This window comes from Salvia splendens, chromosome 9 (genome assembly GCF_004379255.2).
Source record: "Salvia splendens isolate huo1 chromosome 9, SspV2, whole genome shotgun sequence".
Taxonomy (NCBI): Eukaryota; Viridiplantae; Streptophyta; class Magnoliopsida; order Lamiales; family Lamiaceae; genus Salvia; species Salvia splendens.
In genome coordinates, this window is record NC_056040.1 from 10,483,207 (window position 1) to 10,504,747 (window position 21,541).

General features: G+C 40.8%; 2 protein-coding genes across 2 annotated transcripts; one reads left to right on the forward strand and one right to left on the reverse strand.

Annotated features, from left to right (window-relative positions):
• Nucleotides 1–2,937: 2,937 nt before the first annotated feature.
• Nucleotides 2,938–8,474, reverse strand: LOC121746688 (protein CIA1-like). The gene is made up of 11 exons (XM_042140602.1): nucleotides 8,130–8,474; nucleotides 7,774–7,920; nucleotides 7,419–7,637; nucleotides 7,226–7,290; nucleotides 6,477–6,542; nucleotides 6,260–6,331; nucleotides 5,367–5,429; nucleotides 5,140–5,209; nucleotides 4,356–4,439; nucleotides 3,404–3,493; nucleotides 2,938–3,238 (listed from the first exon to the last, which is right to left on the reverse strand). Exons 1-10 carry the CDS (start codon nucleotides 8,310–8,312, stop codon nucleotides 3,404–3,406), a joined length of 1,059 nt encoding a protein of 352 aa, XP_041996536.1. The 5' UTR covers nucleotides 8,313–8,474; the 3' UTR covers nucleotides 2,938–3,238.
• A 7,060-nt stretch (nucleotides 8,475–15,534) lies between these two features.
• On the forward strand, nucleotides 15,535–21,328 carry LOC121746553 (DNA-(apurinic or apyrimidinic site) endonuclease-like). Its single transcript, XM_042140437.1, has 9 exons — nucleotides 15,535–15,890; nucleotides 16,492–16,584; nucleotides 16,885–17,029; nucleotides 18,908–19,109; nucleotides 20,169–20,247; nucleotides 20,465–20,526; nucleotides 20,635–20,721; nucleotides 20,882–20,985; nucleotides 21,075–21,328. The coding sequence occupies exons 1-9, from the start codon at nucleotides 15,618–15,620 to the stop codon at nucleotides 21,140–21,142; spliced, it is 1,113 nt and encodes a 370-aa protein (XP_041996371.1). The 5' UTR covers nucleotides 15,535–15,617; the 3' UTR covers nucleotides 21,143–21,328.
• The last annotated feature ends 213 nt before the right edge of the window (nucleotides 21,329–21,541 follow it).

Below are 21,541 nucleotides of genomic sequence, written 5' to 3' on the forward strand. Positions count from 1 at the left end.
CCACTTTGCTTTATTTTCTAGTCGTAAATGCATTAATGAGATAGCGCAGCAGATGCCAAACCCAGCGCCATTAGAGTGTCCACAATGGGGGAGCCGCGGCCCGCGGCTCGGTGCGCGGCCCCCCATTGCAGAGAGCCGAGAGGCGGGGCGCAGGGCCGAGGGCGTGCCGCGGCTGAGCCGTGTGAGCCGCGGCCTCCACTGCAACGGGCCGCCATTCGCGGCTGGGCCGCGGAATTTAATATTTTTAAAAAAAAATTCGAAAATTATTTATAAAATACTACACTTCCATTCCATTTTTCCAACTCCATTTTACTTCCATTTTCCTCCAATCTTTCCAATATTTCCTTCCAATTTCGATTCAACCTTGCAACTATGGATTCCGACGATGAACAATTCCAACAAGCGGTAGATCTGGAGTTCCAAAACCTTGTTGCAGCGGTGCAACGTAAAGCCGAAGAGGCGATGCGGCGGAGGCGGCGGCGGAGGCGGCAGTCCCTCGGCCATTCTATCATCGGCGGTATTTCGACCGTGATCATGCCGGGGCTGACCGCCGGTTGATGGAAGACTACTTCAACGAGAACGCCCGTTATCCGCCAGAGGTTTTCCGTAGGCGATTCAGAATGTCACAAAATCTCTTCGTCCATATAGCGACGTGTTTGGCGCAGCGGTTCAAGTGCTTCAACTTGCGATATGATACCACCGGTCGACCCGGCTTGTCGACATACCAGAAGTGTACGATGGCAATTAGGCAGCTTGCCTATGCCGGGCCCACTGACATGTTCGACGAATACCTACAGATGGGCGAAACGACTGCCCTACAGACGTTGAGGCAGTTTTGCAGGGGCATTAAGGATATCTTCAAATGGGAGTATCTACGGAAGCCATCGGACGATGATTGCCAGAGATTGATTGATATGCACGGGACTGCACATCATTTTCCAGGGATGTTGGGGAGCATCGATTGCATGCACTGGGAGTGGAGGAACTGTCCGGTGGCTTGGAAGGGACAGTTCACTTCTGGTTTCAAAGGTAGACATCTCACGATGATTCTGGAAGCCATTGCTGATTACCGCTTGCGAATCTGACATGCGTATTTTGGGGTCGTTGGATCGAACAACGACATCAACGTTCTACGATCGTCACACCTGTTCAATGACGAGAGCCGGGGTGAGGGTCCGCAAGTTAGATTCATGGCCAACGACACTCAGTACAACATGGGGTACTATTTGGCCGATGGGATATACCCTCGCTGGCCCGTGTTTGTGAAGACGATCCGACAACCCGTTGGGCTGAAGCAAACCTACTTCGCGAAAAAATAAGAGGGTTCTAGGAAGGATGTTGAGCGAGCTTTTGGTGTACTCCAAGCGCGATTGGCCATTATACGGTGCCCGGCTCGACAATGGCACGAAAATAATGTCGTAGACATCATGACTGCATGTATCATATTGCACAATATGATAATAGATGACGAAGGAGTTGCTGCAGAGCGATGAACACCAGAAGATGGTGCTAGTTCGGCTGCCATGGAGCCCCTGCAGATGGGTGTATCACGTAGTAATGAATACTTGATCCAGCGGTACACCGATATGCGGAGCCAAATATCGCATACATTACTGCAGGCTGATATGGTTGAAGAGGTCTGGAACCGTAGAAGGGGCGCCGCAGAGTGATATGGGTTTTCGGGTTGTTGTTTTTAAATTAGAAAACTTTCGTTGTATAATTTTCCTATTTTAATATAATACAACGAAATTCTTGTTACATTTTGGTTTTAGGTTGTGAATTTTTTTATTTACAATCCAAATTATTTTATTTTAATTAAATTTATAAATATCATAAATTTAAAGTCTAATAAAATTTAATATAGTTAAATTAAAAATAATATTAAAAAAAGAAAACAAATTAATTTTTTTTATAGAGGGCCACATTTGGTGGCCCTTGTTAATTTTGTTACTTTACCATTGCGGAGGGCCATATGAGAGCCACGAATGGTGGCCGGGCCACATTTGGTGGCCTTCAAGGGCCACCATTGTGGACACTCTTAATGTTCTCTTTTTTTTGGTTCTCTTTTCACTTTTCTCGTTATTTCGATTCTTTTACTTTTATCATTTTCTTGTCTCATTTTTTTCTTGGATTAATTTAAAGAAGAGTCAAATCAATATGGAGATACATATACGTAAGGCACATAAGTAGACGACGATTGTATTATAAAATCAAGTGACGTTACTGACGTATATGATAGGTGTAAGACTATATATCTTGAATGTTGATAGAGAAAATAAAAGTTACGGGAAAGTATAGGATATAGATTGATATTGATTACGTATACTTCATTCCAATTGCGTCTCACAATTGCATTTCAGCTCCCATTTCCCAAGTATCCATTGTTTATTTGTATTCCTCTGAACTCAAATTGATTTAGGCGATTTAAGCTCTTAACAAACCATACCTAAGTATTGATATCGGTGATTTAAGCTTTTAACAAAACATACCTAACCTTATTTAGGACTGCACTTGTATAATGGGTCGGATATAACAAGATAATTAGCTTTGAAAAAATTTTCGAAAAGAAAATAAGATAGTGCTTGAATAAAGTTTTTATAATATGTAGAATGATGAACACATTTGAGGTGCGAGAGAGAGAAGTGCCAAAGGTTGGATTGAAATCTTAGCACTCGGAAGAGGGAGACATACGGGTTGAGAAATGAGAGGTTGTATTTCTAAGCACTATTCACAGCAGCTCGAGATAGTTTTCCTAGGCCCGACCGGGCTTTGGCATAAATTGTCCAAACATACAAAACATCGATAATAGGTATGATTATTGGGTCAATTCATGTAATTCATATCTAGTATCTACAAGTCAAAGGCTTAATAGAGTGTGTCCACCTTTTGTTTACATGACTTGTATAATCAATGTCAAAATAGGTCCAACAGCCGAAGTAATATTTGATAACATCTTCTCCTTATAATTTTGAATATAGATAATACTTGTACATTATTTTGAGTGAAGATAGGATCCGATCCCATTACAAACTAAAATGTTTTATGATATGTACTTGATATATATCAACTTATGTATAACACTTCAAAATAGTAAAGTATGCACTAGAAAGTATTCCATATACAATAGAAGAATAAGACAAATCGATTGCAAACTGCATTTCCAACTGGTACTAGCACGAAATATTGGATTTCAACTGCATCGAGACAAGGCAAGTATAATACTATCAAGAATATTCACCTGCAACGGCCAACGGCATAGGTGTTATTCACAAAATTGGATATCCATATCATATTGATAAATTCATAGACACAGTATCTATTCCAACCATAAAATATCAATATCGGAAGAAAGAAGTTAGAATTATGTTATCTTCTACAAGAAAAATAACACACAAACATGGACCTATAAATGCATCTTCTTCCCAGGTGCAGAAATAAATTCCCATATCTTAATTGTTCCATCATCACTTGCTGAGGCAAGCCGATTGTTTTCCTGAAACATTAAGGGCCAAGAAAGTTAGATGTGTCGTTATTGATGCAAAATATATAGAAACAAGCAATTAGTAGAAATTCTAAGATTTCTCAATTGTTGCGCCTTTACTTAAGAAGAAAAAGATCACAGAAGTATCAGGGAGCATTTCTCTCCTTAACATAGGCTAATTTACAACATACTTAGGTAGATTGACAATTTTTAAAACTTGTTGGACGATGGATCATGTAATCTTTCAAATAATTTTATATATCGTTAAAACAACCATGACCCAGTAAAAGCCCCCCTTACAGAAGAGCTCAGATAGAAAATAATCTAACTACAGGGCTACAAGCCTACAACCCTGTTCAATGCAACTGACAGTAGGAAAGGGAAACGACACCATATAGATGGAATCATGTCGCAATGATGTATAGCTTACACAGAAGCATCGAGTGGGACTACAACATTGCTTTCATTGATTAATATATTTATAATCCATTTTGCATGATCAGAGTATAATCAAGCAAGTAACTTATGTCATCCCAGTATTGAGATACTGCTTACATTGTTGCATCCATCTATGGGCGTTGAAAATGAGGTCCAAAGATATCTTCATTTACCATATTCAGGTATACCTTAGACACAAAAACCATATACCTTTTGCAAGTATCCATATTAAGAATTAACATGCTGTTGGCAGGAAAAAAATTCATTGGCAGAAAAGAACATAGTTGACTTAGATGCATTGTTTGTTTGATATAATGCGTTTCCAGATGAGTACCTCATCTGTACCCTGATCCCCAGTTCCCACAGTTCTTGGAACAAGCTATACATAAAGGAAGTTTTGCTGCATAACAGATATGTTTGTCATCAAAATATTTACCATGGAACTCCATTGCACGGCATTGATATCCATCTCATGAGCTTTCTCTTTCTTATAAATCAATTTGTAAGAAGGTCCATCAACCTGCCATGACACACAAAAACAGAAACAAAGTTAAGACACTAAAGGTAAATGAGCTCTCAACCACTAGAACTAGTTATTAAGCCATCCCAAATGCACTTCAAAAGGAATGCTACGATGCAACAAGCATAACGATTATGAGGGCAGTGCTGAAGTTTGTTGGTTTACCGCTTATGCCTGTTTTAAGACACTTTTTCCTGTAAAATTGATAATATGTGCACATGGATTTGTTGAATTCGGACCTTGACTACTACTAATTCTCTCACCTGATACTCTTTCCTTTAACGAGTTAGTAGATATATTTTCTTCAACAAAAACGAATAACTATTTCCTCACCTTATACTTTATTCATAATTAGAGAATAGATATGACGCAAACCGTCTTTCAGGACCTACAATGTCTTCAGAAAGGAAATTGCAACGGGCAAATATTGGTGTTGATTATACGTCAGCAATGCTCATGGTAGGTGCTAACAAAATAGTGTATGGGATATCGGTGTTTCCATACTTTGATATTTAAGTGTATATGCATAGATGAGATAGTTTGTGTGTCTCTGAGTGAGTAGTAATTAACAGAACAAAAAAGAAAGCACAACTCCTTTCAGCTTAGATATGGTGTCTATTCTGGCTATTTGGTCATCTGGCTGGTGTAAATTAATGGAAAACGAAAAGATGGGGAAAATAAAGAACTTAATGACATATACCAAATCATCTTTACTCTCTATGAAAAAGCGTATGGCATCATCAGCTGCTCCAGAGCAGATTATTCCATCCCTACCACATTAATACCTCAAAATAAGTATACAGAAAATCTGGTAAATCAGACAAAATAAAACACAAACACAGTCAAATAATTATGATTAACAACTTTGGATACATCTGAAACTAAGAAAAGAAAAGGATGAAGAAAAGATCAGGAACGTCTTCCTACCGTGACCAATGGATGGAAAATATAGTGCGGTCATGATAACCAGAGAGTGTAGATATATGGATCCTGACAACAAAGGAAAGTGGAGTCAACCTCATAAGAGATGTGAAGTATATGAGAAACTATATCCACTGAAAACATGTTCATGAGTAAATAGTACCACGTCATCCCAGTCTCAGAAAAATAATAATAAGTGTGAGGTGCAAGTAACTGGGCAAGAAAAAGTACAAATAGATCTACGAAAATGATGATTGTCAAAGAACCATTTATCCAAGAAAATGGTCTTGATTGGATTTACAGTGAAAACTGAACAATTTCAGAAGATATGAGAAATCTCGACAAGCCAAACAAACCTTATTATGCCAAATTGCCAATGCAATCATAGTGTCTCCGTGGGATATCAAATGAAATTCATATATACACCATAACAAACATTGTTTGGAGTGCGCCATAATATCATGTAAATAGTCTTTTTATGTACTTACTAAAAATTCGGGATAAGTGACCAGTGACCAGTGACCACATGCCGTTTCTACAGTGAGTGCTGAAAAGAAGAGGGATGGTCTTGTTTTATCGATGAACATTGATCTGCCGACTTTGATTTTTGAATAAGACATACTGAACACACTGAGTAATTAGTTATTTTGTTGAAGATTGTTTAATTTCTTAGTTTCTTTTTTCCCGTTGAACATTAGTAACTAGCAGTAAGTTGACAAGTGTTAGTCACTGCACATATATTTAAAAAATATGGCCAGTTGACAATAAGATTTCAATGTTATTTCTAATCTTCCCATATTTCATTGAGTTCCATCAGGCAAAACTAGAAAACAAACAAAAAAGATATGTGGAGCTTTCATATAAGAAAAGTTCCAACACACATCAGCAATGATGCTTACCAAGGTGCATTTCCATCTCCTGACTGCATTCTTATAATGTCACAACCCCATATTTTGATGGTAAGATCATCACTGCAAAATGAAGCTAACTGAATTAACCTTAGAAGTTAGAATCACAACAATCTTTATAGCTATATAAATATATATCACTGACACACTCTGTAAACTGAAACTTGGAATATCTCAAGACTAGCAACAACATGGATGTTGTAAATACCTGCAAGTTACCATCTTGTCTCCACTGGCATTAAAAGATAAAGCCCAGACAGTAGATGTGTGGCCACTTCATTAAACAAGAAAAATGGAAACGTTAACAGCATAATACTGGACAATCTCCTTCTTAATAAATGGAAACGTTAACAGCATAATACTAGTCAACATTAAGGCTGTGTTTGATAGGCCTTATTAGGCCAGATAGATAATTATCCCGCCTTCTCAATGTGTTTGGTACACCATATAGATATATATTAACAATCTCACCTATCTCATACATACTATATATATTAGTTTGACTAATTTCCCTTTATCTCAACTTGGATACCAAACACACCCTAAAGTTAAAAATCTAGTGAAGCAAGTAATTGTGTTATTAACGAAACATAGAATAGCTACACCTGTTCAAATGGATTTTTGTTTGGGTGCAAGGGGGTAGTTAAACATGATGGACCCATATGCAATGTAGATGTAAAGTACTCCCTCTATCCCATTAATAATGAAACGTTTTCCTTTTTAGGTTGTCCCATTAGAAATGAAACGTTTCCTAAAATGGAAACAACACCATCTCTACCTTTTCATATCTCTTACTTTATTCTCTCCTCATTAACTCACAAAACAACACTACATAAATCTCATGCCGAAAAGCAAATATTTCATTTCTAATGGGACGGATGGAGTAAGTGTTTACTCAATGCTGCTAGTATTGGCATTCTGTGAATAGCTCAATATAAAAGTTGGAGCACAAACTACCTGTTGGATTGATTTAAGGTGTGAACACAATGCCAATCATCACTATCCCCATCCTCTGCCCACACCTATACCAATTAAAATGTACACTCAAAGTAAATATTGATTCTTGATTCCAGTACTAAGCACGTAACAATCAGAAAATAATCAAATATCTGAACTGTTTGTAGCATTAGTCTTTCATTCTTAAAATTACCTTGATAGAATTGTCGTAGCTACATGAGATCAGAATATTCACTGACGGATGCCACTGTACCATTTTAACATCTTGTGTATGTCCTTGCAACACCGAAATACACTCAAACTCATTATGCGGCAATACTTCCCATATCCAAACTGATTTGTCTCGCCCACATGTGGCTAGCAACGATCCAGAGGCATTCCAAGACACACTTTTAACTTCATTCTCGTGACCCTAGATGAAATTTTACATTAAGTGCGCATTCTCAAACAAAATACTATCTAGACACAAGACAGTGAACCATTATCAAATCATTTGATGGCCGAAATATCATGAACATGAAAAAACAGGATTAAAAGTAATAGATCACCTCTAGAGTGGCAACACATGAAAAATCACCACCAGCATCCTCCCAGATAGCAGTGGTGGCATCAAAACTTGCTGTTGCCAAATATTTCCCAGACGGTGACCATGCGCAGGATCTAACAGTCCTAGTATGAGTGTCCTCCAAGACTGCCTGCACAATAACATCATCAAACGCCCCAAGTTTACATCTACATCCAACCAAGCAACAAAATCACTATAAATTCGCACAAGCAATTGAATCAGGAGCTGTCAAATTATGCCAATAGATAAGCCACACACATACACAAGCTTCAAATCTGACAATCTTAAAAGCGAAACACAAGCAACAAATTAAAGCATATGAGAAGTGAGAGGTGGAACCTTGCACTGGAAACAGCCGGTAGCAGGGCTCTGTTCCCAGATTCGGACGGTTTTGTCTCCACTGCAGGAGGCGAGTACGGCGGGTACACCGTCGATGCCGGTGGCTGGTTTCCAGGCGAGGCCCCAAACCCTATCGGTGTGACCTTCGAGTTTCTGAACTTCATTCAGCTCGAAATTCTTCATCCCGATAGCGAATATCTGACTTTATATGAGCAAAGTTAGGGATTCAACTAGCCTCGATTGGTGGTGACAAAACAAAGCTTTCGTTTGCAGCTTGCAGGCAGCGCAGCTGAGGTTCTGGGTTTTGACGACGGCGTTTCGGGCTCAATTTGTTTGTGCCTTCAATTTTTTATGGGGCGTTCGGTTTGCAAGATTGTATCCGAGATTAAATTTATAGTATGTTTGGTTCATGAGATTCAACCCTACAACTCAATCCTAAATGAATAATCATGAGATAATTAGTAATAGCTAACCTCTTATTACTAAAATAATCTTCCAACTAAATCTTAGATTATATCTTGATATTATCTCCCAACTAAAATAATCTCCCAACTCAATTTTTTTAGAATATTTCAAATCTCAGTTTTAAGATGAGACATAATTCACACTCCAACTTCAACATAATCATTCTTGACAATAAGCTATCACTGAAATTAAACAATTGTGTACATTGGAGCAATAACTGATAAATAAATGAGACGAAAATATCATGAATAACATGAAGAGGTGTTTTTTACAGTGAAAACGAAATTTATTGTGAGAAGGATGTAAAAGGGAAAAATTACTAAACCATCACTTAAGGTAAAATTGTTAAAAATCAATTCTAAATGTATTTCAAATGAAAAAAATAATATAAATGTACCTAAAACGCACAATGAGATAGATATAATCGAAAGGCGGAGTAATTCAATAAGGCCATCCACAATAGGAATAGCCCAGCCATAATCTAGCCACTGCCACATCATCAGCACTAAAAATCCTCCTACACATCATCAAAACAAGCAAATAGCCCAGCAATAGCCCAGCCATAGCCTAGCCACATAATATTCACATCACTATTAGGGTATCCACAGTGGTGATAGCCCAGCCACAAACTCCTCCTGCCACATCATCAATACTAAAAATCCTCCTGCCACATCATCAATACTAAAAATCCTCCTGCCACATCATCAATACTAAAAATCCTCCTGCCACATCAGAAATAGCCCAGTCATAGCCTAGCCATATCATAAATAGCTCAGCCACATCAATAGCCACATCACTAATAACCAATATACGGAATTTAATTTACGAGACATATACGAGAAACATTAATAATACTATTTTAATTTTTTTAAAAATACAATAAATTAAAAAAGTACAATTAATAATAAAAATTACATTAAAAAAAAGTACATTACTTAAAAAAAATCACTCGGTGGCTCCCTCGATTCTGTCGTCGCCGTCGCCACCGAGTGATTTTTTTAAAAAATTACATTACTTAATAATAGCCCAGCCACATCAATAGCCACATCACTAATAACACAATATACGAAATTTAATTTACGAGACATATACGGGAAACATTAATAATACTATTAAAATTTTAAAAAGTACAATAATTTAAAAAAGTACAATAATTAAAAAAAATTACAATAATTTTTAAAAAAGTACAATAATTCACTCCTCGTCGCCGTCGTCGTCTCCTCCGTCGCTGTCGCCACCATCGACTCCGCCTCCGTCGTCGCCGCCTCTACTCCCGTCGGCTTCCCTCCGTGCTGCCTCCAAATCCTCCTGCATGCTCAGGAGCAATGTTTGAAGCAAACACTTCTCCACGGGGTCCACCGCCGCCCGCCATTCGGCCATCGTCTTGACCATCTGAGCGCGCGTTTGTTGACGCGCGAAGAATTTGAGATTCGCTGTAGATTGGCCAAGGGGGGATGCCGACTGGACCTCCTGTGAACCCCCGGCGACCCCCCTCGCCTCCCGTTGAGCCCGCCTGTGCCCAACCGGGCGAGTACGGCGAGCAAACGAACGAGGGGTCGGGACCTCCTGGGCCGTCTCAGGGAGGTCGTGGGAACCACCGCTACTGCCGCTGAAATCACCGGAATAGTTCAACCGTTGCTTCTTCGGCCAGCCAGAGTCGACACCTACTCGGAACTTCTTTGAGTCGTTCAGCACAAGATAGCAGTTCCAGTAGGTGAAGTCCTTGTACACCCCCTTCAGGGGAAAGGCTTTTTCCGCTATCCTCCTGCAGTCGTCCTCCGTTTGCCCACTGCTCATAATGCGGAGGGCGTTGGTGTACAAGCCCGAAAATCGGGAGACCGCAACCCTGATTCGGTCCCACCCCTTCCGGCAATCCTCCCCATTGCGTGGCCTCCCCTCCGGGCAAAACCTCTGGTAGGCTGCTGCTATCTTGCCTCACAAGTTGACGATCCTCTGGTTGTTTGAAACGAGAGGATCGTCGCAAACACTCACCCACGCCTTGGACAGCGAGACGTTCTCCGTGTCCGTCCACCTCCTCCGTACCGAGTTGTCGTCCTCACCCGGCTGCGAGGACTCGCCGACCCTTTTCCCCTTGCCTTTCTTCTTAGGGGCGCCCCGACCCCGCCCTGCGCCCCACGTTTGAACGGGAGCATCCGGAACACCGGAAAGATCTAACCCCAAGTCATTGAAGGAGAAAGTGTCAAACTGGGCCGGAGGCGCAGCCTCCGTTGGCGTCGATGTGTGCGACGAACCAGTCGAAAAATCAAAACTGGGGCGATAGACGTCCCCCGGCGTCCCCTGCGTCGCCGGTACCCCCCTGGCATCATCTGCATCCCGGGTGCCCACCCCGGCATCTGGACACTGGGTGCCCACCCCGACATCGCCGGAAATGCCCCCGGCGGACTCCCCCCCGCTGGTATTCCGGGCATCATATGCTGCCATGAGTACATGTTGTAGTATGGGGGCATCTGACTCCATCCACCTCCCACGGGGATCGGGGGAGTTTGAGATCCGCTACTCCCTGAAGTAGGCTCGTTGTTGAGATCCATTTACCGTTGTTGATCTTGTACAGAAATTTAGATAGAGAGAGTACTCGTTAATACAAGTGGTGTGAATGAAAATGACAGGCAAGTCGCTTATATATAGTGTTTCGGAAACAAAAAAAATTAAACAATGGTTCGCCTAGCGACCGCCTAGCGCCGGCGCTCGGCTAGGCGGTGCGCTAGGCGCCATTGTGGACAACCTAACAAATATATACAAAATGAAATAATTAACAATCACACAATATACGAAATTTAATTTACGAGACATATACGGGAAACATTAATAATACTATTAAAATTTTAAAAAGTACAATAATTTTAAAAAGTACAATAATTAAAAAAAATTAAAATAATTTTTAAAAAAGTACAATAATTCACTCCTCGTCGCCGTCGTCGTCTCCTCCGTCGCTGTCGCCACCGTCGCCGCCGCCTCTACTCCCGTCGGCTTCCCTCCGTGCCGCCTCCAAATCCTCCTGCATGCTCAGGAGCAATGTTTGAAGCAAACACTTCTCCACGGGGTCCACCGCCGCCCGCCATTCGGCCATCGTCTTGACCATCTGAGCACGCGTTTGTTGACGCGCGAAGAATTTGAGATTCGCTGTAGATTGGCCAAGGGGGGATGCCGACTGGACCTCCTGTGAACCCCCGGCGACCCCCCTCGCCTCCCGTTGAGCCCGTCTGTGCCCAACCGGGCGAGTACGGCGAGCAAACGAACGAGGGGTCGGGACCTCCTGGGCCGTCTCAGGGAGGTCGTGGGAACCACCGCTACTGCCGCTGAAATCACCGGAATAGTTCAACCGTTACTTCTTCGGCCAGCCAGAGTCGACACATACTCGGAACTTCTTTGAGTCGTTCAGCACAAGATAGCAGTTCCAGTAGGTGAAGTCCTTGTACACCCCCTTCAGGGGGAAGGCTTTTTCCGCTATCCTCCTGCAGTCGTCCTCCGTTTGCCCACTGCTCATCATGCGGAGGGCGTTGGTGTACAAGCCCGAAAATCGGGAGACCACAACCCTGATTCGGTCCCACCCCTTCCGGCAATCCTCCCCATTGCGTGGCCTCTCCTCCGGGCAAAACCTCTGGTAGGCTGCTGCTATCTTGCCCCACAAGTTGACGATCCTCTAGTTGTTTGAAACTAGAGGATCATCGCAAACACTCACCCACGCCTTGGACAGCGCGACGTTCTCCGTGTCCGTCCACCTCCTCCGTACCGAGTTGTCGTCCTCACCCGGCTGCGAGGACTCGCCGACCCTTTTCCCCTTGCCTTTCTTCTTAGGGGCGCCCCGACCCTGCCCTGCGCCCCCCGTTTGAACGGGAGCATCCGGAACACCGGAAAGATCTAACCCCAAGTCATTGAAGGAGAAAGTGTCAAACTGGGCCGGAGGCGCAGCCTCCGTTGGCGTCGATGTGTGCGACGAACCAGTCGAAAAATCAAAACTGGGGCGATAGACGTCCCCCGGCGTCGCCGGTACCCCCCTGGCATCATCTGCATCCCGGGTGCCCACCCCGGCATCTGGACACTGGGTGCCCACCCCGACATCGCCGGAAATGCCCCCGGCGGACTCCCCCCCGCTGGTATCCCGGGCATCATATGCTGCCACGAGTACATGTTGTAGTATGGGGGCATATGACTCCATCCACCTCCCACGGGGATCGGGGGAGTTTGAGATCCGCTACTCCCTGAAGTAGGCTCGTTGTTGAGATCCATTTACCGTTGTTGATCTTGTACAGAAATTTAGATAGAGAGAGTACTCGTTAATACAAGTGGTGCGAATGAAAATGACAGGCAAATCGCTTATATATAGTGTTTCGGAAACAAAAAAAATTAAAAATTCGCGCTAGGCGGTGCGCTAGGCGATCCGAACGCTGCAATAGTGCCTAGCGGATCGCCTAGCGCTCGGCGGTTCCGCCGAGCGCTAGGCGGTTTTTTTTCGCGAAATCCGCTAGGCGGCTGCAATAGATCGCCTAGCGCACCGCCTAGCGCCGACGCTCGGCTAGGCGGTGCGCTAGGCGCTATTGTGGATGCTCTAAGGAACCTATATTGCTCTCTTCAATTGGATATATTTGTACTGAAAGAAAATATATCAACAATAAACTTATTTAGAAAAGACAAGAAAGTACTAAGTGGAAAGGTGACGTGATGACTAACAATCATCTAGATCTAGACCAGATGAAGTTGTTAGATTATTCTATCTCTTTAGAGCACCCACAACTATGCTCTTGCCATTGAACATGGTTGTAGGCTCTCGGCTCCACTTTTTCTACCTGCTCTATGGCAAGAGCACAATACCCATAGTTGTACTCTTCCGCAAGGACAAACACAATTCAATTTAAAATTCAATTAAACAAAACATTTCCATAATATTAAAATTCATTAAAAAACCTAAATAATATTACAAATGACAAATAAAATAAAAACGACATAATTAAAATCCTAAAAATTAAAAATTACATAATTAAAATACTAAAAATAAAAAAAACCACTACTCGTTGCCGAATTTCGCACACATGTGTTTGATTAGGTCTTCTTGTAGCTCAATGTGGGTTCGGGTATCGTGCATTGTGTGCCTTGTCTCGATCCTCTGGCCTACCGTCGTATGCACACCTCGGCGTGGGGGAGACCTCGCGGTTGAGCTTCCGGCTTCATCCTCGTCGTAGAAGCTAGCCGCCCTCGGTCCTTCGTCGGCTATGATCATGTTGTGTAAGATAATACACGTGTACGTGACGTCGGCGATATTATTCACGTACCATAGCTGAGCCGGGGCCTTCACAATGTTGAATCGGGCTTGAAGGACTCCAAAGGCTCTTTCGACGTCTTTCCGCGCAGGCTCTTGATGCTGCGCAAAAAGAACCCGTCTCGGGTCGTGCGGGTTGCTAAGCGTCTTCACGAAAATCGACCACCTTGGGTATATACCATCGACAAGATAGTAACCCATGTGATATGTATTTCCGTTGATGGTGAAGTCAATCGTCGGTGCTACACCATTCATCACATCATTGAAGAGTGGTGAAGAATAAAGCACGTTCAAGTCGTTGTTGGATCCGGCAACGCCGAAATATGCATGCCAAATCCATAGGCGGTAGTCGGCGACCGCCTCAACGATAAGTGTTGGCCGCCGCCTTTGTGACCGCTTAGGTGTTGCCCCCTCCAAGCAGTCGGACAATTCTTCCACCTCCAATGCATGCAGTCAATGCTGCCAAGCATTCCGGGAAAGCCATGGACTGATTCGTGAAGACGAAGCAACCGTTGGCAATCATCAGTGGTGGGTACCTGAAGGAATTCATCACCGAAAGCTGAACGAACGCCATCGCAAAAATTTTTTAGACAGAGGATTCCAGTGGACTCACCGATATGCAAATACTCGTCGAAGAGGTCGGCCGTTTGCCCAGTAGCGAGTTGTCGGATGGCACACGTACACTTCTGCAACGGCGTGATACTTTGTCGGGCGGCTGCATCTGGACCTGTTTGAAAGAATTCAACACGTGCGGACAATGTGTTGACAATTCGCATAAACAAGCGCTTTGACATGCGAAAACGGCGCCTGAAGTAATCTGCCGGAAACCGCGGCTGGTCGGCAAAGTAGTCGGCAACGAGCCTTTCGTGGGCTCCCTCCCGGTCACGATGGATGTAGCAGCGAGTTGATCTAGTTCGTTGAGGAGGATGAGCGAGGGTATTTGCCGCGACATATGCTTCGTAAGCAGCACGATGTTGTTCGTAGTATTCTTGTTCTTCGCGCTCCGCTTCTGTCATAAGATGGGTGAAATCCATTTGAGGTTTTGAGTGAGAGATGAAGGTGTAGATAGTATGTATGAGAATTATGAATGAGAGATGATTAAATGTGATAAATGGATGATGAATGTGTGTATTTATAGATGATTTTGGGGAAAAAAATCAAAAAATCAAAAAATTTCAAAAAACGGGCAAAAAAATGGCCATATTTTTGGGATTTGGAATTTTTTTTTATCGATTTTTAAAATTAAATACCTATTTTTTTTTAAAAATAAAAATATTCAAAGACAACGGCTATGCTGTTGCCCAATAGCGTGCCGCCACGCCACCTGCTCGCTGGCACGAATGTGCTCGATGCATTGAGCAGCGTCGTGTCAACGGCGCGAGCGCAGCAGCGGATGACCTCCTTAGTGCCACTGGTATGGACGGACGGACGACGTCCGTCCACCGTTGCAGATGCAGTTTGCTTTCTTGCCCTTTGTAACCGACGAACTCTTTTCCCCTTTTAAAATAAAGGTCCCCGGTTCATACGCTGCACCTCCTTTTTTTATAGTAATTTGGATCCCCTGCTGTGGAATCACTGTGCACTCAAAGTTCAATATTTTATTAATAAAATATAATATTAAAAAAAAGTTTTTTTTAATAAAAAATTAGAATGTGAGTGAGCGTCCCCTGCTGTGAGTCCTCCAGCAGGGGATCCAAGCCCTTCTATACCGCAATAGAGTTTGGGCTGAGAGTTTGCAGAAGCGAAAAATGAAGAGATTCTTCAAACCAGTAGAGAAAGATGGCTCTTGCAAGAAGGCAGCTCTCTCCCCTCTCTCGTCTTCACCCGCAAAAAATTCCGTGCAACCAACAGAAAATGCTGCTGCTACTACCGTTATTGAGGAGAAAGACGAAACTTCAAAGAAGGAGCCTTCGAAATTCGTGACATGGAATGCAAACAGTCTTCTGCTAAGAATCAAGAACAACTGGACAGAGTTCTCCAAATTCGTCCAAAATCTCGACCCGGACGTGATTGCTATACAAGTAATTGCAACAATGTTGCTGTGAATTTTCTAAATTGCCGTGTGGCAATGTGATTTCTGGGTCGTCTTGTGCATTACACTGGGATTCTCCATTACTGTTGTTTTTCAGTTTTTAATTTTGTTTAGTTCTGGAAGAAGGGTTTAAATATTTTACATGGTGGGAAGGGTTTACTTTTGGATGTAAATTTTACATGATCATTAAATTCATGGGGCTCACCTTGATCAAATTATGCTTAGACTTATATAATTTGTACTCTAGTTGAGATATAAGCAATTTTAAACATGTTTACTTGCTTGGGGTATTGAGGAATGCCACTTTCAGGTATCAAAATACCATCTCCCTGCTTTTTATTTCTACAGAAATGTTGCACATAACCAAATTTATACAAAAACTAGGCATGTTCTATTTGTAAGTATTGTTGATACCGTTTTTGGATCATCTGCACTCTTTCATATGCTGCTGCTTTTTTTCTATACATCATACTTGTCTTATTTCATTCTGCTGATGTATCATGTTCTGCTCTTCAGTTTTCTTTTGATGTTTTGTGCCTTTCTAGCTGAACCTTTAGACCGGAGTTTATCTGACTTGACTATGTTTATAGGAAGTAAGGATGCCTGCAGCGGGTTCTAAAGGTGCGCCCAGAAATCCGAGAGAATTAAAAGATGATACTAGCTCCTCACGCGAGGAGAAGCTGGTAAGTTGCAAATTCTGTTTCCAACTTGTTGTCTACAGTTCAATATGCGGGTCTTTTTGAGAAAGAAAAGAAAAGGAAAAAAAATACTAGTAGTAGTATTCAGTCTTTTCAGTATCCATTAAGATAAGGCCAATTACTTAGTGTTGATTCAGTAGATACTTCATCTCTCAAAATGCAATTTGAGTACTGAAGTCAAAGCCATCAGCACACCCATAAATTAGCAGACATTTGGAATTTGTGGTTATTAATAATACCGACAATTGAGTTTATGGACTAATTCTAATTGATTGAGCTCTGCAGGTTGTGATGCGTGCATTGTCAAGTGCACCATTCAGAGACTATAACGTGTGGTGGTCTCTTTCGGATACAAAATATGCCGGAACTGCATTATTCATAAAAAAGTGTTTCAACCCCAAAAAAGTGTCTTTCTCACTTGATCAAGCAGGTTTGTGACAACTTGAGATTTATTCTTAGGCAGTTGCGGTTCTTTGTGATGTGTGTGTGTTTCACTATTATATAGTACTCCCTCCGTCCCCTAAAAATATAAACTCTTTCCTTTTTGGTCCGTCCCTTAAAAATAGAAACTTTCTATTTAAGGAAATTTCTTTCTCTCTAATGAGGTGGGACCCATTTTCCACTAACACACTTTTCTTTCTATCTGTCTCATACTTTACCAATTTTGCATTAAAACCCGTGTCATTACAAAAGTTCATATTTTTAGGGGACGGAGGGAGTACTAGATTTCATACCAATCCAATATATTGATGGTGTTGCTTTAGGACAACTGATAGGTGTTTCTAATTGTGAAAAGCAAATGGAATATGATGGACATAAATAACTTCAAGCACATTGACCTGAAGTAACTATCAAAAAAATAGTCCTAATTCCTTTAATCAACATACTTTCTTCTTATGCTTTTGTAGTTATCTAAGTAAATAGTTGATGCTAACCATGTTGTATGACAAGAGAATCTGAATAGCGGATCAATATGATTCTACTTGCTTTTCTTGGTTGGTTGGTAATTTTTTCATATAAGGCAATGATATGCTACTAAATATCTTCATATTTGCTAATTGTTGTGTGATGTAGCTGTTACAGATTGACTTCTTAGGAATCAAATATCTTTTTGTTTCCAGTGTCATCTTTTATTTCCTTAATTCGAAAAAGTTATTTAGGGTTGGAACAAAGGGATGGTCCAGGATTTTGCTTCTGGGACCTAGTTTATTTTGTTATATAAGCAGTAGGCTTGGAGTTATTTAGAATATTCACAAGATTTATCTTTGTAGTCAGCAGATTTTCTGCTTTGGTAGGCTTTGGCCAAAGGAACTTCTCTTCGACTAACTTTTCTCCACAGGCGTAAGCCTGAGAACCTTGCTCCTTGCTGCTCCACTTCTAAACTACAGTTTATGTTCTAATTTTTCTTCTACTTAATCTTTTCTTTTTCACAAACATCCTCAACTCCATCAGTAGCTCTTAGATTTTACTTGATTTGAAAGTTTACTCACATATAACATATGAAGCATATTGCATTTTTATCCTTAAGCAGAATATCCAGGCGTATGGAAGTGAATTAATTCCAGCTAATATATCTTCCAGCTTAAAAGTTTATGTTTTCTATTAATTTTTTATTTGGTAAAGGACAGGGGCATCTCCCGTGTCTTTGGTGGGGAATAAGTTACAAGCCTTGAAGTGTCTGTGTCTGTACTTGAGTTGTATTCAATAGCTGCAAAATCATGCCAAAATTTGAAACGATGAACTAAAACTTCTGAAATTTGTTGAAACAAGGTCTAATGAGTGAAAAGGTTGTTTATAAGGCCAATGTTTGACCGATGTATCATGCTATAATGTATACTTTTGTGTATATGTAAACAAGATGGATGATTCCCAATGGAAAAAAGTATCTATTTTTTTCAATTTGTGTATAATTTTAACAATCACATGTGAAGGCTATTTAATACTATATGAAAGTTCAGGGGGAACAACAGTATCAAATATGAGGCGTGAATGCATAAATTGATTCTAAATTGCTTGGAGGAAAGAGAAAGGTGACATGGAGAACTCCATGAAATAAGAATGACTGTATCTGGCCATTTGTTGGTAGGTTAAGGATTCTCCTGATCCAGTTTAGCTTGACTTTGATTAATTATTTGGAAGTGGACACTTCAATTTGGATAAACTTTACGTTGTAAGTAGTGGGTATTTTCTGTATTGGAGATATCAATATCTGAAAAATCATATGGACATGCCTGGGATTGTCTTTTGAAATGCTGCAGCCTATATTTTGGATGAGATTTTTAGAAAGTTACAAATATGCCCGTTTTAGGTTCAAAGCATGAACCTGATGGCCGGGTTATTTTGGCTGAATTTGAATCTTTCCGTCTATTGAATACATATGTTCCGAACAATGGATGGAAAGAGGAGGAGTCCTCATTTCAGAGGAGAAGAAAGTGGGATAAGAGGATGTTAGAGTTTGTTACCAGAACTTCTGATAAGCCCCTAATTTGGTGTGGCGATCTAAATGTCAGGTACTTTTCCTAATTCATAGTATTTGATTTATATAAGTAACCTCTTATTTCACAATCCTTCAACGATATATGGTTCTTTGGCTGGAATTATGGTTCCCCCCTTCCCCAGGCTTTCAAGATTCACAGTTTTTTTCTCACTTATTTGCAGTAATAAGATGTATTTTGAACTTTTAGTAAAATATTTATTTCATACCTGTCACTGAATTATACACTGTCCCATAAAACTTAACCACCCTCCATTTAATATGGTACTTCATTGGTGATCCGTGGTCCTCTGTCCCATGAAATAGATCACTTGGTATACTGCTCTATTCATATAAATTGAAGTTTAAAAGTTTGTTTGCCATTTAAATCGAAACCTTTAAATGGATTTGCATGTACGACACGTTTAAAATGCTGTCGTCAAGTAACCAACCTTTGAATTTTTTGCAATTAAAACTTGCCTTGTAATTTCTGACCACTGAAGTTTCAGGCTCCTGCAGTGAGCCCTTGATTCAAGAAATCAAATGCTAGGCTTTGACAGAATCAATGAGGGGAACCTTATGACATACGGCTTGACATCCAATATTTATTGACTGTGACACATTCAATAAAGCAGTTCCCAGTAGTTTCCACTGGACTGGATGGCGAGACTATCACTCAAAGAAAGTAATGGACGTTAACCCACATGCCAAAATGTTCCTGTCCTTGAGGAAGTCAAAGGCCGACCTATGATTTCTTGAATCAAGGGTTTGGACAACTGGAATTTGCAAGTTTAGATTTTTAAAAATTTGGGCAAGTTTTAATTACAAAAAGTGAAAGGTTGGTACTTGTTTGCAACATTTAAAAAGTCAGGCTGAATTACGACTGTATAAATTGAATGTTCCCTTAGCTATGTATTTCATCGTGCCTCAAATTTTAGTGATAAACATTAATGTAAAGTAATGGACTTCCATACTGGAGTATATTACATGAAAACTGCAATTTAAGCAGCATGAAGTTCAGTAGATGCTGTTCAGTTCTTACGTTCGTAGATTTGATACCCTTCTTCTAATATGTTGTCACTATTCTGCTGTGCAGTCATCAAGATATAGATGTAAGCCATCCTGAATTCTTTGCTGCAGCAAAGCTCAATGGTTATGTTCCACCCAACAAAGAGGTGATGCATTATAGAAGCTAAATTGGTGCCTATGGTGTCTAGTATTGAAACAAGAGTCAGTAAGTCTTGTGAACGAACAATAAGAGTAGCCATGTTGCAAAACTGTCTCGGCATAAATGGCTGCAATTTATATTATTAAGTTGATTATCTTGCAAACATACTATACAGTTAAAAGTTATGGATGAAGATCTAAGTAAAACATATATTTACAATGCAGGATTGTGGCCAACCTGGATTCACATTGTCTGAGAGGATGCGTTTTGGTTCCATTCTAAAAGAGTACGTATCTTGATATGCTTATACTATTAGATATCTAAGCACATCAGGAAATGATACCTGTCTAAGTATTACATAAGAAACCTAGTGATTAGACTTTTGTGTACACAGGGGAGCTCTGGTTGATGCATATAGACATCTACACAAGGAGACAGATACGGAACCTGGGTTCTCCTGGTCAGGGAACCCCATTGGAAAGTAAGAACTTATTGTTTATTTATTGTTGTATCCTGCCAGAAACTATAGACATGTAACTCATATGAAGATTAAGTTGGGCTGATGAGATTGATGGTTGTCACTCTTCATATAAGTCCAGTCTGTATTGGAGCTCATTCGGACCAACTAAAAACTTTTGCAGATACCGTGGGAAAAGAATGAGAATCGATTACTTTGTTGTTTCAGAGAAATGGAAGGAGAGAATCGTCGCTTGTGAATCACACGGGCATGGTATCGAAATGGAAGGTATATCGCACTAGATATCTTGTTATTTGGTAACGAACACAACCTATTTTCTTGAGCGATGCCTGAGTTGGTGTATTTAAATTGTTCAGGTTTCTATGGTAGCGACCATTGCCCGGTGTCCCTGGAACTATGTGAAGTGAGCCATACTTCTAATTGAGTTCATCATCATTCATCCAATTTCAGATTCTATATTGTGTATTGATTATTAAGTAGAAGCTGAGATGAGATTCTCAAACTGTTGGTAACGTATTTAATGTGCACAAAACTAAATGCTTATTTGTCATCTCAAATTTGATATAGGGGTGACTTTATTTTATGACAAACCCAATGTTAATTTGGCTTTCTTGGATGATACAGATAGATAGGGCAAAATGTAACGATTTTGTCTTCTAATTGCTATCCCCATCAAAACATAAAACATTCCGATGGTATATATAGGTCTTGGGATTGGTAGATACTCCAGTTTACTTCAGATTTCGGAATAACATTTTTCTATGAGGCCAAATTCGTCAGCAATCCAAAACATCAAAATACATATGATGGGCTGCCCATAAAT